Genomic DNA, 17,555 nt, shown 5'->3' on the forward strand with positions numbered 1-17,555 from the left:
ATTTCACCGTCCGTATCCGTCTAAAAGTCGTGCGAAAGATGTCGTTTATTACTCACTGAAATTCGCTAAATTTGGCGACTTCACTTAAAATTTCGGCAGACTTGAAGCCTTATATTTCGATAACGAAGACACGAGGGCAAATAACTTATGTGACCAGAAACATGTTTTGCGGTGCTCTTTCTATTACTACGAAAATTTGTTCATTATCGTCTGGTTGGTAACAATCGATGGAGCACATGTTTGCTCTGTTGTGTTATAACATACACATTTATGCACTAGAACTTATATATGGCGCACAAAAATGTGGTAAAATGAAAGCACCATCGTTTTTAGATATGATGGTGCAATCCAAAAGACGGTGCTCGCAAATTGGCATCATCTTTTGGTGTAACAGACCACAACTTCTTTTAGTGTTATAAAATGTGAATATTGCAATCTTAATATTACTCAAATTTTGTTTTTATTTAATAAAAAACTTTAAAAAAAATTTGGCCATACACATAAACTAAATTTAACTTGAAAGCACCTCCCAGAAACATGGTTCTGCTGGAACCTTTAGTTTATCCTTTTATGTTTTGTTTCAACGAATCAACAAATGATTTATTCTCTTTTTAAAGAATCGAAAGGAGCAAAAATGTATGACAAAAACTATAGGTGGTAAAAAAAAAAAAAGAGCAATACAATTAGAAAAATAAATTTGACAATAAGAGAAATGTTCCAAAAAAAAAGTTCCTTGAACTCTCTCTTCATAACATCATCAAAGATCGTTTAATATTGCGTTTCAGGACCTTTGTTTTCGATAAATTGCCGGAAGAAATCGCTTAAACTTCATTCCTTCCTCTAGCGTTGCCAAAGATGGCTTACAATTACGTTTCCAAGATTTCAATTTTACAAAATGACCAACGGAAGCCCCTTAAACCGATCCTCTCCTTAAAATCACGAAAGAAAAGAAAATCGTTTTTAGAACTTCCTTTTCAAAAAATTTCGAGGAGAGTTTCCAACTCCATTCCTTCTCCCAACGTCATCAAATATGGCTTGCAGTTGAGTTTTTTGGACCTCAATTCCGATATATATCTGGTTTAGAGCCTTCCTAAACTCATCAAAGATAGTCTAAAATTGTACTTTTGGAACTTCAGTGTCGAAAAGTTATCTAGAGCCTCTCAAGGTAGGGGCGATCACCCTCATGTATCCGCGCATGGTAATTTATTATACGTTAAGATTTTTCAAAACATCCATTTTAGGAAGAATTCAGATTTGAGCAGAATCAGTTTATTTTGGAGAGAAATTAAAACTTTCAAATGGAATAAATAGTAGTTTCAGTTGACATAAAATCCCGGAAAGGCGGCCGTTTCGCTTTGCAAAATGCCGGAACATCGTACCCGCGATTTCCATGTTCCATCCCACTGCACCCCTAACTGTGAGACCTCCAAAGAAAAAAACTAAATTAAACTATCCTTAGACTCTATAACCGTTTTCAAAACACACATTAAATGTAAATTCAAGGGTGACAACAAAATAGGTGTTAAAATATAAGAATATCGTCTTCAGTGATGCTTTTGCCCAGGGGTGACCATAGGGGGGGGGGGATATGGCGCAAGTTGGCGACATCAAAATGGAAAAAGGGGGGGGGGATTTTGTAAAATGTTTAAATTTATTTATTTAAATTTATTGATTGATTTTTTTTTAATTTAAACTATTTTTTTTATTCATTTTATTTTATTCTGTTTATATTTTACTTCATTAATTTTTTTAATTTGTTTGTAAGTGTGTGTGTATGTCATTGGCGTAGCACAGAACTTTTCTAATAAAATAATAATAATAATTAAAAATAAATAAACAAATAATACTTTTAAAAAAGTAAATAAAATAAAAAAAGATTGAAAATGGTAAATAAAATAAAAAAGAGCTAAAAAATAATGTAAATAAAAAAAGGGGGAAAGTTTGAGAATTTTTCTTTATTTTTAGGGGGATTTACGCCAAGGAACTTGGGAGGGGGGGGGATGAGCAACCCTGCTTTTCCCATCAATGACTACAAAGAATGTCAGACACTTCTACTTTCCCTTGAGGGAAACGGGATTAGTGAGCCCCGAGGTTGGGGAGAAATAGCTTTGCTTTATTTCGTGGTCAAGGTTGTAAAATACGTACTTGACATAAAAAATAAGAAAAAAATAAAAATTGAACTCTTCAACGTCAACGCTTCTCTTCTTTGACCCGCTTTCTCTTCAAAGTGATCACATGATCCGGCCTTGGACGAAATTAAAAGCCGATTGCGTATCGCAATTCGTTTAGGAACGAATTTGACCTCTATTGGGAAGAAAAAAAAAAAAAAGAAAAAAAGGTATTACATCGGTTACGTAAGGGAAAAAAAAGGACGTGATTATATAGGTTCTGTTTTGTTTTGTTTAATTTGTACAAAAGGACGTGACAAACTTTCTAATAATTTCGAACCTATAATCTTCTTTTTCTGGTGCAAGTGTTCTCGTTTTCATGAAAAAAAAAAAATCTTGTAGTGACAGTAGAACTTACTTATAGCGAGTTCAGAGGAACCTCAATATTTGCTAGCTATATCCGAAGAGTGCTCGTAATACACGGGTGCGTGAAAAAAAATCTCAAAGCTTCATACAGGGGTGCCACCTAGGGGGGGGGGAGGCATGGTGCAGACTGCACCATTGAAGTTTTTAAGAGAGGTTGTTTTGAGAGGTATTTTCCAATTTGGGGGGGGGGGGGGGAGTCGTCTTTGCGATATTGAGGGGGGTGCGCCCTTGCTCTTAGGGTGGGTGGGGGCAGCCCTGCTTCAAACATACTTGCGCTTTTTTTTTTGAGCAATCACGATTGCTTATTGTTCTCACTTGACTATTTTTGACGTTCCTTTGATTTTTCCCACCGCCACCCTCCGCACCGTCACCGTCGACCGGCTCCTCACGATGCTGCTCCTATAGCGAAAGCCGTCTCCAGGTTGCATCCATGTCCTACACACACGCGCATACATACACAACTACACACACATACACCTACACACACATACACCTACACACACCTACACATACACCTACACACACCTACACACATACACCTACACACACATACACAAACACATACACACACAAAGATATACACACACACATACACACAACTACCCACACATTCATGCCTGCACACAGACACAAACACATATGCCTACACACACATACACATACCCCCCCCCACAGACACAAACACACATGCCTACACACACATACACATAACCCTTACACACAAACACATACCCCCACATACACCTACACACACATACACCTACACACACATACACAAACACATACACACATACACACACGCATACATACAGACACCCACACATACACACACAAAAATATACACACACACATACACACAACTACCCACACATTTATGCCTGCACACAGACACAAACACATATGCCTACACACACATACACATACCCCCCACAGACACAAACACACATGCCTACAAACACATACACATAACCCATACACACAAGCACATACCCCCACACACAAACACACACGCCTACATACACACACTCGTGATTGCGAGAAACATAATTTGAATTCAAAATGTCAAAATTCAAATTTTTTTTTTTTTTTTTAAATTTCTGCGCAGTGGCGATTAAGTTTTTAAATTTATTTTGAATGTCTCGTGTTACTATTTTTTGACAAATACACATGGCCCGAAAAACATCGTCATTTGCACCCCAGGCTTAAAAAAATTGAAGTGTAGGATAGGTCAGTCTCAAATTCTACACATTTGCCGTCGTTACCGTTGTTGCTTTCATTATTTTTGCATCGGCCTTAATTTGAGCAACAGTATGCTCGAAAGTACATACATCTCGGAAGCTGGGTCACATTGCGTCAACATGTATGTAATTTTCAAATGCTCCTCTACTTTAGAAACATAAAGAGAAAACAAAGAAACTTACTTACTCGCGACTAACTTTCGATTAATTTCGGAAAATTATAGGCATTTTACGAAGAAAAGATAAGCTGAACTGAAAGTTAGCAGAAATTTTATAAATCACAAACATATTGCTCGTTTTAAGCGGTGTTTGCTCATTAAAAGCGAGTTATGCTCCCATTGACTTAACATTCGTTCAACCAGATCTTTCCAATTTCCTCGCGAAATCAGGTTCTCGATAAACCAGGGTTCTTTATAATAGAGTTTAAGTGTAGTATTTGTCCACTTTTCAAAAGCTAGTTTAACAAGTCGACTGGCAACCAAGGATGGATCCAGAAACTGTTCAAGGAGGGGGCGGTTGATTCTTTAACTTGCCTCTACTACGCATCTGATTTACACATGCTTGAGAGGAGGGGGGCTATCACATCATTTTCATCTAACACAACTAAAATATAGAGGTTATCCAAGGAGTTATGCTAGGTTATCCAAGGAGGTCCCCGAACCTATTCCTTTCCTTTTCCGTTGAAAGAGTTATTCTGAAACTGCGTTTTAGAGATTCAATTTTGTAGTAATTCCTGGAGTAATGGTCTGCAATCCCCTCCACCTAACATGATCGAAGGTCGTCTAATATTGCGCACTTTTGGAACTTCAGTTTTAAAAAATTTCCACAGGAAAGACATTGGATCCACTTTTTTCCTTAACACTACCTGAGATGTCTACAATCGCGTCATTAAAATTTAAATTTTGCGAAATGCCCAGGAGAAGGCATTCAAACTAATCCTTTAACACTATCAAAGATCGTCCGAAATTGCCTTTTTGAAACTTCAATTACAAAAAGTTTCCCCCGGAAGGGAGATTCGAACTCCATTCCTTTCCCTTATATCGTCAAAGAGGGCTTACGCTTGCGTTTTAGAACCTCAATTTGGAAAAAAAATTACCGATGCAGGGTCCCTCAAATGAGGGACGATCGCCCCCAACGCTTTGTATCCGTCCATGCTGGCAACTACGAAATAACTCGCAGATTGCGTTATTTTCTAAGACGCCAATTACGAGTTATTTCGTACTTGTTTACTTGCCATTTTTTATGCATCTATGATTAAACTCGGAATATATCAGTATATTCCGAGTATGTATGTGTATATCCGTATGAATGTATGTATGTGCCTGTGTATGTCGCATAACTCAAGAACGGTTTGTCTTAGAAAGTTGTTATTTGGTACCTAGACTCCTAGTGGGGTCTAGCTGTGCACCTCCCTTTTTGGTAGCATTCGAATGTTCCAAAGGGGGTCTTTTACCCCTTTTTGGGGGGAAATCATTGTTAATTTCAATGAAAACTCCAGTGTATTATAATTTTGCAAACACTTGGCGATATATCGCCAGCCTTTTGGTCGCCAAGTTTTGTCGCCAACTTGCCGACCATTTTTTTTTTTTTTTTTTTTTCAAATCTGGTTTCATTTTGGCCACTATTGGCAATATTTAGAAAGTTGACAATTGAATCACATTAAAATGTCCAATATTGTGAAAATTAATCTGTAAACGTTTGTTGCGATCCTTCGGTTCGCAACAAACTTGGGATAAAAATATTTAAAGTGTTTCTTTGCTTAATCTAAGACACTACTCTCATTAAATTGACGTAAAAGGAAGCCATGTGATGCACACATCAGCTGGTTTCTTAAATAATTTGACTAAGTTTAATAATTTTAAAAAACTACATTAATCGGTGCGCTTTTATTGTTTACGCTTCTGCCGATGACATCACAAATGATGAAATGCAATTCGCTGTTGCCATTTACAGAGCGCAATATTTAATTCGCTTCTTGATTATCATTACATATAAACGCGGTGCGCCAAATTACGCTATTTGTGACGTCATAAAGACCACGCCTTAGTTTCAAAATCGGACATTTAAAAAATTAATTATAAATTAAGCATTGGAAAAATGAAAGTTTTTTCTCGCTGAAGGAAACAACCCCATTGTATAAAAACTCACATTGTTCACTTTTAGTACAAAGTATTGAATTAACAAATTGTAAGATTGATTTTTCAACACTCCAAACAACGTCAAAAATGAATTTATTATTATTATTATTATTATTATTATTATTATTATTATTATTGTTCTTCACCGTGGATCAGTTGTGTGCTTCCACGAAGCCCATTGGGGGAAACGTACCGATATTTCTCGATATTTGTCTTTACAAACTCGTTTTTGGCTCATAGGATACTCTGCATCATCGTCTTTTTTCTAACATGGCAAAACGCAAAGGTTACTTAGTTTATAGCTTATCCTAATCAAATATGTCGAATAAAATAAATCCTTTCAACTAAATAAAAACTGTCGACAAAATAAAAACTTTCTAAGAAATCAAAAATAACATTTAGAAAGAGTATTACGATAACACACGTTTTCAAAACTTAGAATAAGTGCTCACAAACAGCAACTCAGAGGACAAGACGCATGAAATTTCAATAATTAAATAGTGTTCTTTACTGCAAACAAAATATCACCTGTACCGACAGCTAGTGTCAGACCAGATAAATTTAGGTTGACGAAATATGGCTACTTGATCCTGTATCCTATGAATTATTTAGGACTCGAGCAAACGACCAGAGAAAATGATTCAACTAGAGATACTAAATTATCTGGCCTCAATTTAGTAGAAAAAAATGAAGAAAATAAAAATTGACCGTATGATCTAAAAAAATTATTTTTAAATTAAACGGTATCCATTTTTGGCACTACATTTTCTGCTAAGTGACATTAGACTTTTATTCTTCCCTTGAGGCCACTTGGTTGAGCCTAAAAGAGAGAAAATTCGTAAATAATCGAAAGGTACCTATATATACTGCCGTGGGAGGTAAAGGACAGTAACTGCAAAATTTTCATTTATGAGCAATCACGATTGCTTATTACTTTCATTTGAGCGTCCTTGATGTCCGGTTCCTTTTTCCAGAATGGACCAGGGGCCTCTGCAGCACCGCCGTCCACCAGAGGACGGAGCTGCTCCTCTGGTCCTAGCCTCCACTAGAAGCACTGTCCATCAGAATCCCCTCCTCCTAGGCGGTGTCCTGCATACACACACTCCTACATGCACACACGTCTACACACAAACAAGTCCTTACACACATACCCAGGAGGAGGGGCAGGCTTGGGAGAACATGAGCCGTTTCTAGAAACAATGGCCTCCAATGAGTAGGGTCCTGTTGCAACTCGTGATTGAGAAAACATAATTCGAATTCAAAGTGTCAGAATTCAAATTAGATATATATACACAACACACACACACACACATACATATATATGTAATATGAAAAATCCTTTGCTAGGCCTTTTCCATATTAAGTTCTGTTCACTTATATGTCAGCGCGTATGAGTCACAGACATTATTTATTACACACTTAAATGCTTCTCATACCATATATGGTTATGCTCTAGGCTCAGATGAGAAGCCCCTTAAAGTACCTAGCAGACACTATTTTTCCCTCCAGACTAAAGCCAGCCTCTGTCTGCGGTGCAAAAAGCCCAATAATATTTCGTTATTGCAATCTGCTCCTCCTATATAGATCACGTGAGATCACATGATCGAGGTATAATTATCTGTAATCTTTTAATGATATTCCCTACATAAAAATCGTGGCACAAATAAACAAGGGGTTAGTTAAGAGAAGTTCTTGCTGGTATGTTCTATGCAAAAATAAAGATGTTGTGAATGTAGCTTTGTCCTCTTCCTACACTGCAACTTGCGAAAATCAAGATTCGCAATAATTCACATTCTTGTCATCTATTGTACATTAGCTTAATTGTAACATCTTGCTTATTTGGCTTCCGCTGAAAAAAAGATGCGAAAAAAAAAAGTCTGATTTCCACGTTTCCCTATTGTTAGTCCAACACACAGTTCTGCAAATATCTCGAAAACTCATTTCCGCAGATACTGCCGTTTACCTGCCTACGGCAGTATAGCTTTTTGCTTGATTTATTTCAAAACCTTTGCTCAAGGGCAGTGCCTCAAACATTAATGGAGAGTTTCATGAATTACATGAACTATGCTCTTATCCTGATGGAGATTTTCAGCGACTGTGTTCTTAACCTGAAGGAGACTCTGGTAATATGCCATTAGTCCTCAAAAAGTTTCAACGAGCTATGCCCTCCTCCCAGTGGAGACTTTCAGGGACTGTCTTTAACCTACGGCGTTGTCACCAATTACAGTGAACACTATCTGAACACTCCCTAATATGAACATCCTGCCATTTCGAACCCATTTTGATGTTCCCGGCGAAACTGCATAGACTCCACATAAGCTGACCTCTGTACTCTGAACACCCTATAATAGGAACGCCCCAGTATTATGAACGCCATTTTTGATTCCGATCAATTAAATCCTTTCTATATATTGATCATGTTTACAACCGGTACAAGGAAATTCCGGGGAATGAAATGTTGAATCAGAAACACCTCACAATTTGATTACAATGATTGAAGAGTATTAAGAAGATGAAGAGAGGAAGAAGAAAAATTATTTACATAGATATTGCTGCATCACATAAAATCATTACACTGAGCAATATGAGCCTGAAGTTTCTGCCACTGAACTGCGTATTTCAGGAATTCAGCCATTGTATGAAATAGTATTCAAGACCTTTTCACTAAAACAATTGAATGATAACACGTACCTTGCATGATAACCCACAATGCAAAAAAAAAAAAAAAAAAAAAAAAAAGATTTAAATTTTTTTTTTTTAATATACAGGTATTGCACTGATAACTGTATTGTAATGTTTAAAACTTTTTCAATTAACAAAGAAAGAAATGCAAGAGTTTATGTTCTTCTGAGTTTAATTCGACATTGCACAAGCCACCAATCCCAAATTCAGCTCTTCTATCTCAACAACTGCTGTAGCTCACTTGGAGAAGTATTGAACATTTTGTCCGTTATAACGCAACAGAATACATATGCATGCATTTCCAGTCTCCCTATACAGGGTGTTTCGTTTTAACCTGCAAAAAAACCTCTATTTTCGCAACCGTTAGTCCTAGATGCATACTTCCAGTTGCAAAAATGTTTAAAATCAGATACAGGGGTAAGATATTGAAAGATTGAAGCAAAAATAAACGAGCTGATGTGTGCATCACATGACTTCCTTTTACTCCAATTTAATGTCATTTCCCCATTATTGGCAGTTTTAATGTGATTCAATAGTTTACTCTCTAAATATCACCAACAGTGGTCAGATTGAAACCAGATTTAAAAAAAATAAAAGTAAAAATAAAAAAAATCGCCAAAATTGTCGCCAAGTTGGTGACAAAACTTGGCGACCAAAAGACTGGCGATATATCGCCTAGTGTCCGCCAAATTATAACACCGCTTGAGTTTACATCGAAATTAACAATGCTTTCCCCCCAAAAAGGGGCAAAAGACCCCCTTTGGTGCATCCGAATGCAACCAAAGAGTGAGGTGCACAACTAGACCTCACTAGGAGTATAAGTACCAAATTTCAACTTTCTAGGACATTCCGTTCTTGAGTTATGCGACATACATACAAACATACATACATACGCACATACATACGTACATACAAACGTCACGAGAAAACTCGTTGTAATTAACTCGAGGATCGTCAAAATGGATATTTCGGGTGTCTGTACGTTCCTAGGCATATATCCACGTGTGGTCGGGTTGAAAAATAAATTCAACATTCATTCGGGGGTGAGCAAAATGGAAATTAAGGTCGATTTTTGAGTAAAAATTTTTTCGCGAATACAATACTTCCTTACAATACTTACTTACCTACGTAAAAGGAAGTAAAAATGAATCAAAAAGTACAAAATTTAACTTTTTATACGAGCCCTAGGTCACCTAACTTATATTCAGGGAAATAAAATCCATTGAAAAAAATTCCAACACAAAAAAAGTTTGACATTAGTACGTTTTGTGATATATGCCACTTTACACTCGCCGTCAATAACACCTTTTGGGAGAAAATATAGTGGTTAACAAGGGTTTAAAATTATATGTGTGCACAGAGTCGGCTTTTTCAAATTGATTGAGGTTTTGTAGTGTGTTTTTGCGTATCATGCATAATATTTGCACTTATTTTTGAATAGAAATGAAAAATATAAATACTTAGTTCTATTACTTCGACAACCTGTCATTCTTCTGAAAAGGCGATAAGTTCCAATCTCATCTTCTTAATTTTTTCCTTAAAACTTTGAACTCAAATATCTCCTTGAGTTTTGGTCGCACAAATGGCAAATTTTTTGTTTTAATAATAACTTTCAATGGATATTATTTCCCTAAACATTAGTCAGGGGACCTAGGACCAGTGTAAAAAGTTAAACATTGTATTTTTTTGACTCATTTTTATTTTTGCTTCAAACTTTTAATATCTTAACTCTGCATCTGATTTTAAACATTTTTGCATTTGGAAGTATGCATCTTGGTCTAACGATTGCGAAAACATAGGTCTTGCAGGTTAAAAAGGAACATCCTGTATAATAAACACCCCCCAGAGAGTGCACTGTAGTTGAATTTTGCTGAAAAATACTTTAAATTTGAAACAGAATGCTATCTTTATGTTTTTAAAGAAAAACAAACCTTATTATATGTACGTTTCTCGTAATAAGAAGAAAGAAGTTTTTGCGATGAAATTCAGTTTCGTGTATTTTTTCAGATAGAACCAATTACAAAATTATACAGATCATCCATAAATAAAACTTGAGTTACCTAGTGTTATTCATAATTACCTACACCCGAGGCACTACAACTTTCCAGTTCATTCCAGTCTACCGAATCCATCATTCAGGTAATTTGTGACACTGGCCTTGGTTTCGTCTTGAACTCACGTTGCCCTTACATTCACTATGCCGCATCCTTTCTTGACTTGACACCATCTTCAAAAGCAGATTTGTGTTCGAATGGGAATTAAATAGGAGTAAAGAGTTTTTCGGTGATGAGGGCTTTGTATTCTAAAAGGAAAAGAATAAAGAACCGAGTTATTGAAACAACAAAAGTTTTAAACGCACAATTGCATTATGAAGCAATAGTTACCTAAAATGCATGCTCCTAACCCGCGAATGGTAGGTTGTTTCAAATACTTTGATTATAAAGGAAATTACAAATCGGTTTATTATTCACTAGCAAACATACCCATCATCGCTTGGGTCAGAAATAATATTGAGAAACAATTTATACTTTCCTTTATTTATTTCTAGATGTCCCCCAAGGTTTCACTCGCGTAAATAATGCAACAATGTAGTACATCACGCTATGATATATATATATATATATATATATATATATATATATATATATATATATATATATATATATATATATATATATATATATATATATATATATATATATATATATATATATAATCAAAAATTACACTCTTATCCACATCGACGTTTTCCGCTAAATAAGAAAATCGAAAAAATAAAAATAAAAATAGATAACTAAAATGACAAAAAAAAAAAAAAAAGATTGAAAGTCTTTAATTTAAAAATTAATTAATTTCAAAATGAGCCGGGGTAAATAACTGCAGAATATCTTCCCTCCGGCAGCCAGTGTTCGAACTCGAGACCCTTAAGTTGCTGGCCCAGCGTTTTACCGACTGAGCTATTCGGGTAACAAAATTTGAAGCTATTGATGCAACAAAAAATGAATCATGATTACTATTGATTTAATTTCAATTTATTGCTGCTCCACTCCTATTAGTCATAGTGTGATGTTATACAGCCTATAGCCTTCCTCTATAAATGGACTATTCAACACAAAAAAGAATTTTTTAATTCGAACCAGTAGTTCCTGAGATTAACGCATTCAAACAAACTCTTCAGCTTTTTATTATTAGTATATAGATAAAGAATCTGTTTTTTTTTTTTTTTTTTGGTGATGTGTATTAAAACTGTACACTTACGCTTACATACTGAACATGTTTTAAGCATGCGACATTATAGAAATTTTAAAATGTTTCAATTAAAAAAATGAAAAATTTAGCAAAGTTAAAACTTTATAACTTGCACCAAATTGAAATAATCCGTTGTAAGGATTTTTTTAGGTGCATGTAATTTACAATGCAAAACAATCTAAATTACAATTAGCTTGGACTTACTCTAATCTCTAATGTTCTTATTTTGAGGGATTGGGCTCAGAGAAAATGTCTCTCAATTAGAGGTGCCCCTTTGAGGGGTGCTATTTACCGGGGGTGCATTCGGTGACAGTGTTCAGACCCACATTGTAAGCGAGGCCCCCAAATTCGAAATAATCAGTCATTTTATTATATTCAACAGCACCAAAATAATCGTGCTACTAAAATGGTTGGGCGAAAAAACTTGCTTTAATAGCAGTTCGTGAAACTTGTTTTATTATCATCGAACAGGAACTTGATGATAGTTAAAAAAAGCTACCAAATTAAATTCGACAAGAGGGAAAAGATGTTTTATGGCAGCAAGGGCGGATCCAGAAATTATTCAAGGAATAGGTGGTTGATTTTTTAACTTACCTCTACGACGTATCTAATTAACACATACTTGGGGGGAAGAGGGGGGGTGTGTCACATCATTTTTATCTTACGCAACAAAAATGCCCATATTTATCCTAGGGGGTCCCCGAACGTTTTCCTTTCTTTTCCGTTGAAAGTGTTATTCTAAAATTGCGTTTTAGAACTTCAATGTCGCAGAATTCCAGGAATAGTGTCTTGAAACCCCCTCCCCCTAACATGATCGAAAGTCCCCTAAAGTAGGGCATTTTTTTTTGGAACTTCAGTTTCCAAAAATTACCGGAGGAAAGACATTGAACCGAATTCCTTTCTTAACACTACCTCAAATGTCTACGATTGCGTCATTAAAACTTAAATTGCGCAAAATACGTGGGGAAGGTCTTCAGCCTCCTTCTCCTAACGCGACCAAAGATCGTCTGAAATTGCTTCTTTGAAACTTCAATGCCAAAAAAGTTTCTGGAAGGGAGATTTGAACCCCATTCCTTTCCTTAATATCGTCAAAGATGGCGCGTTTTAAAACTTCAATTTGGAAAAAAATTACCGATGCAGGGCCCTCAGGGAGGGGAAACCGCCCCCATCGCCCCTTTCTTATATCCGTCCTTCTATGACAGGACCTAAAATCTCGTGAAAGATGGTAGAAACTCCACTATAGATTAAAACAAAAAACATCTATTCGGTCGGGGCCCACAGTTTCTGTTTGCGTGCCCGGGCCCCCACTTTTCTAAATCAGTCCTTGCTTAGAGGTAGCTCCTGCTCCATTACGGTAGAACGGTGGTACAGTGAAGAGTGAAGGACCTGGGGGGGGGGGAGGGGGGCAGTAAACCTCCAGATCCCTTGGTTTTAACACTATTTCAAACCCTACTATGGAAATTAATTGACATGTAAAGATTGTAATGACCAAAAGTCCCCCAGATGGGAAATTCTGGCTACGTTATAGTGCAGGCAAGGAAAATTTAAAACGACAGGAACTATATACACTTTAAAAACAGATGTGGTTAAATATAAACTTTCTCAAAAGGTACAACGACCCCCCGAAAAATTCCTTACTTTACTGGCGTGGGCAGGTAAAGGACAGTAACTGTAAAAATTTTTTTTTTTTGCATTTTTGTCAACGATTGTACGTTAGCTTTATTGTACAATCTTGCTTATTTGGTTCCCGCTGAAAAAAAGCACCAACAAAACGTCTAATTACAACATTTCCTCATTGTTAGCATTGAATCTTCCACACATTTCTTAAAATATTTCGAAAACTCATTTCTGCATAGGTTTGCCAGATTTCTGAAATGTTCAACCGAGACACCAAAAGTTCCCCCCCCCCCCCCGGCGTCGCTAGATTCGAAAAGGTACACACCCGTGTCTGATTTTGAGTGTTTTATGTGGCAGCATATTCTTAATGCTTTAAATAAATGGTTACTAATAATGAACCTAAAACGGGTAATAAAAAAAGACATAAGCAGACAAAGTTTGAAAATTTCATTTTTTAGATGAAAATATTTACAATTTATTTTAGTTAGATGAAACACTTTGAATGAGAAAAAAAATAAATAAATAAAAATAATTATATTTAGACATACGACTTTTCATTTTGCAGGACTTTTTTTAGACAGTTTTTTTTTTTTTTTTTGTCTTAACCTTGTTGTAAAAATCCTCATAAGCGAATTCGGTACTAATTTTACAAGGCAATGTTACAAATGATTAATTAGTTATTCAAATAATCCTTCACAGTTAATTATTTTTAGATCTTTTTTGCTCATTTGTAATCAACTTGATCTTTTTCCAGGACGTGAAGTAAACCGGTCGGGACACTGGGATTTTGTCTGAAAACCAGGATCGTCCTAGTCAAACCGGGATGTCTGGCAAGCCTATTTCTGCAGATACTGCCGTTTTCCTGCCTACTGCAGTAGGGCAGTATACCTCAATCAATAGGTCAGTGCACAGGTCCGTCAATTTGGGGGAGTCTATTTTGGATTCCCCCCTGGAAACATTAGAAAAGACAAGTCTCTTGCAACGGGTAAAAAAAATGAATAGATCCTTCTGGTAAATGCTAGTTTCCTCGACAAATTTAAAATTCAGATAAGAATTCTTTGAATGAAAAATCAAACTATTCTACTAGCTTTACATAAGAATTCCCTTCCCAACATCAGTTATGAAAAATATCTCTAAAGAAGATTTCAAATCAATTTCCATCAGTAGATGGCAGCACACAACTTTGTTACTGGGGATATATTTTTTTTTTTTTTAAATGACTATGACTGTGCAAAAGATGATATAGAAATTAATGGCAGTTGGAAATTCAAAGCAGGATTGCGAGTGCTCACAAGGGGAGGGGGGGGGGGGGGGATCAAGGCACAGATTGCACCATTATTTTTTTAGGAAATTAATATTAGAGAGTTTTTAATCTCCGTTAAGATTGTGGTCTCGGTTTTGGTGGGTTCTCTTTTCCGTAGCATTTGAAGAGGGTACACCATCCCATCACTCATGCAGGGCTACCTCCCCCCCTCCCTTTACATGTTAACGCATTCAAAAATTGGGTGAAATACAGTAGATCCTTGTTTTACGCGGGTTTATTTTACGCCGTTTCGATTAAACGCGGTTTGAGATTTGACACCTTTATTTTATTTTACGCGGATGAGTTTCGGTTTTACGCGGATGCGGCAACGCAAACAACTAAAATTTTCCCCTCTTTCAAATTTTAAACTCCTAAATTTTGCAGATTTGCAGATTAGGCCTAATTAACTGCATTTTGGCGTGCTAATAATCGAGCTTGGGCCACTGGAGACATTTTATGCGATTGGTTCCAGAGCTCTTTCCAGAAGTAAAGTTATTAAACTCACACAGTTCAGAATTCAGTGGAAGAAGAGCTTTTAGGAGTGACAAAGGAGGCCAAAGCTAACGAGGATACCGACGTCGGTGACGCACAAACAAATAGGTTCACATTGAAAATTTTGAGCTATTCCTAGACAATAGAAATGATTTTTCTGATTTGTTAGTGAAGGAAGATTCTATCATGGAAATGACGCAAGTGATCATGGCTGCGTTAATGCTCTGCAAAGAATACACTGCAAAAAATAATTGTTGTTTTTAAAGTAATATACTGTATTTTCCTACAGTTTAATACTGCTTTGCTAAATAACAGAGAAACACTGTAAAACTGTTTTAAATTGCGCAAAACGATGCGCAAATGGTGTTTCCTTTCATACGGGAAGATAAACGAATGAATTCGAGGTATCGATAGCCATGTTAGTAATTTTTCGGGGATGTGCTGAGAAAGGACTGATCAGCTGTAATTCAAGTTAAAGGTAAGTAATAGTTATATTATTCATTCCCTTTTCCTCAAAATGTAGTTTTCTTTATCATCGATAATGTATGTAAAATAATAGTGTGTATTTTGAAATCATAATTCGTATTCCAATATTCGTTGATGTTGACTTTGCAGTTTCTTTTAGTTGCTAAGTTGTAGCGATTGCTTTATAGCAAAAGTCCGAGTAGTTGTTGTGATCTTGAATATTTTACTGCACGTATGATAGTTTTAGACTTTGTTTACAATTATATTTTGTGTTATATAGGATGTGAGTACTTAAAATTTAAATTCTTATGTTTTCTAGTAAATTTTTAGCGTATCGCGATTGACTTCTTTCTTTTTTTTTTTCTTTTTCTTTCTTATGTTCAGTTTTAAATTCTTTAACAGTTTGCATTTAAATAATTTACTGATAAACTTTACGCTATAGCGTAAGTAGCTTTTATATTCTGTACATAATTCGATGAATAAAATGTAAATAAATAAAATAACAACGTAACCGAGAGACATGCAAACAGTATCAAGTTTACTGATATTTTTTGTTGAAGAATTTGCCCCTCGGGAAATACAATACTCTGATGTCTGAACGACTCAAAATTCTCTGAAATCTCGAGCCAGTTTTCATACTTATCAAACAAAACTAAAATAACAATAATTAAAAAAATCATCAATGAAGCACTCAAAAAAAAAAAAAAATAAGCATTTTTAGATACAAACACGAAACCCTTGTGTTTTAAAAGTTTTATATTTGCGTCAGTAGGAAATTTAAAGTTTTACTTCAGGAAAAATGCACTTGTATCATTGAAACTTGTGAACCTAAAAATAATTTTAGAAACTAGATTCAAAGGCACTTGATGGGAGGTCACGGGAAGTCTCTATGACCTCCCCAAAATTGCCATATTGGGAAAATTTTGTCTTGCGATTCGGCAAATTTGGGGACAATTGTAATGTTGCAATTTTTGAATTCTCGAATGTCCAAAATTTATTAGATATTGTACTTAATTCTGCGTACTTAATGTCTGTGCATGCACCAGTATTTTATTAATCGGCAAGTATGTAAGTTCCGTTCGACAAATAGAGATTATACGCCTTCCAATATATTTCAGTTCAGGCCGTGCCTGGCTATATTTTATAACTTTCAGCTTTTCATTTCTGATCTGGCAGTGTTGCGTTCTCGTCAAAAATACAGTTTTTCAATTTGAAGTAGAAAATTTACATTATTATGCATTGTTTGTCATAGTTTGACATCATCTACTTTTGTGAATGAGCATGAAGGATATGATCATTCAGAAAAGTAGATTCTCGAGAACTACAGTAGAATTTAAAACTCTTGTAACCTTGAACTCGTCAGTTTCCTTACATTTTAACTTTAAGAACCCTTTGAGTCTTAAAGTTTGGCGTCAACGTGTTTATGCTGAAGAAAAAAAACTATATTATAAATACTGAAAAGTGTGATTCTGTACTTCACTGTCTTTCACTCTATATAAAAAGTAAAAATATGTCAGAGTGTTATCTGTGTAAGATGGAAAAATCGGGGAATTTCTTTTAAACCTGTAACGGAGATTCAAGCCAAAAGCCGGGTAAGATCTTTTGCATTTAAATGCGATGGGTTCCTTAGCAGTTGAGTTCTTTAGGGGGAGGGGGATTATTTTCACAATAATAGACAATTTTTCAAAAAAGTGAGGTTTTCGAATATTTTGTCAGGTTTCAAAAAAAAGAACAGAGAGATTTGCGGGAAAGATCCGATTACGGAAAGGAAATTCTGAACTCCCGGTTTGAAATTTACCTTAGCGACCAAAGCATAAGAATCGAAAAATACAACAAA

The 17,555-nt window shown here is 35.7% G+C and overlaps 1 protein-coding gene across 1 annotated transcript in view; it reads right to left on the bottom strand.

Moving 5' to 3' along the window:
- Positions 1-6,691: 6,691 nt before the first annotated feature.
- Positions 6,692-17,555, bottom strand: part of LOC129229706 (kelch repeat and BTB domain-containing protein 12-like) — a 34,221-nt gene continuing 23,357 nt past the window's right edge. The window contains exons 6-7 of the mRNA XM_054864071.1: positions 10,772-10,894; positions 6,692-6,730 (exon numbers count right to left, since the gene is read on the bottom strand). Coding sequence (XP_054720046.1) covers positions 6,692-6,730; positions 10,772-10,894 — 162 coding nt within the window. The remainder of the gene's footprint in view (positions 6,731-10,771; positions 10,895-17,555) is intronic.

The sequence above is a fragment of the Uloborus diversus genome, chromosome 9 (assembly GCF_026930045.1).
Source record: "Uloborus diversus isolate 005 chromosome 9, Udiv.v.3.1, whole genome shotgun sequence".
Taxonomy (NCBI): domain Eukaryota; kingdom Metazoa; phylum Arthropoda; class Arachnida; order Araneae; family Uloboridae; genus Uloborus; species Uloborus diversus.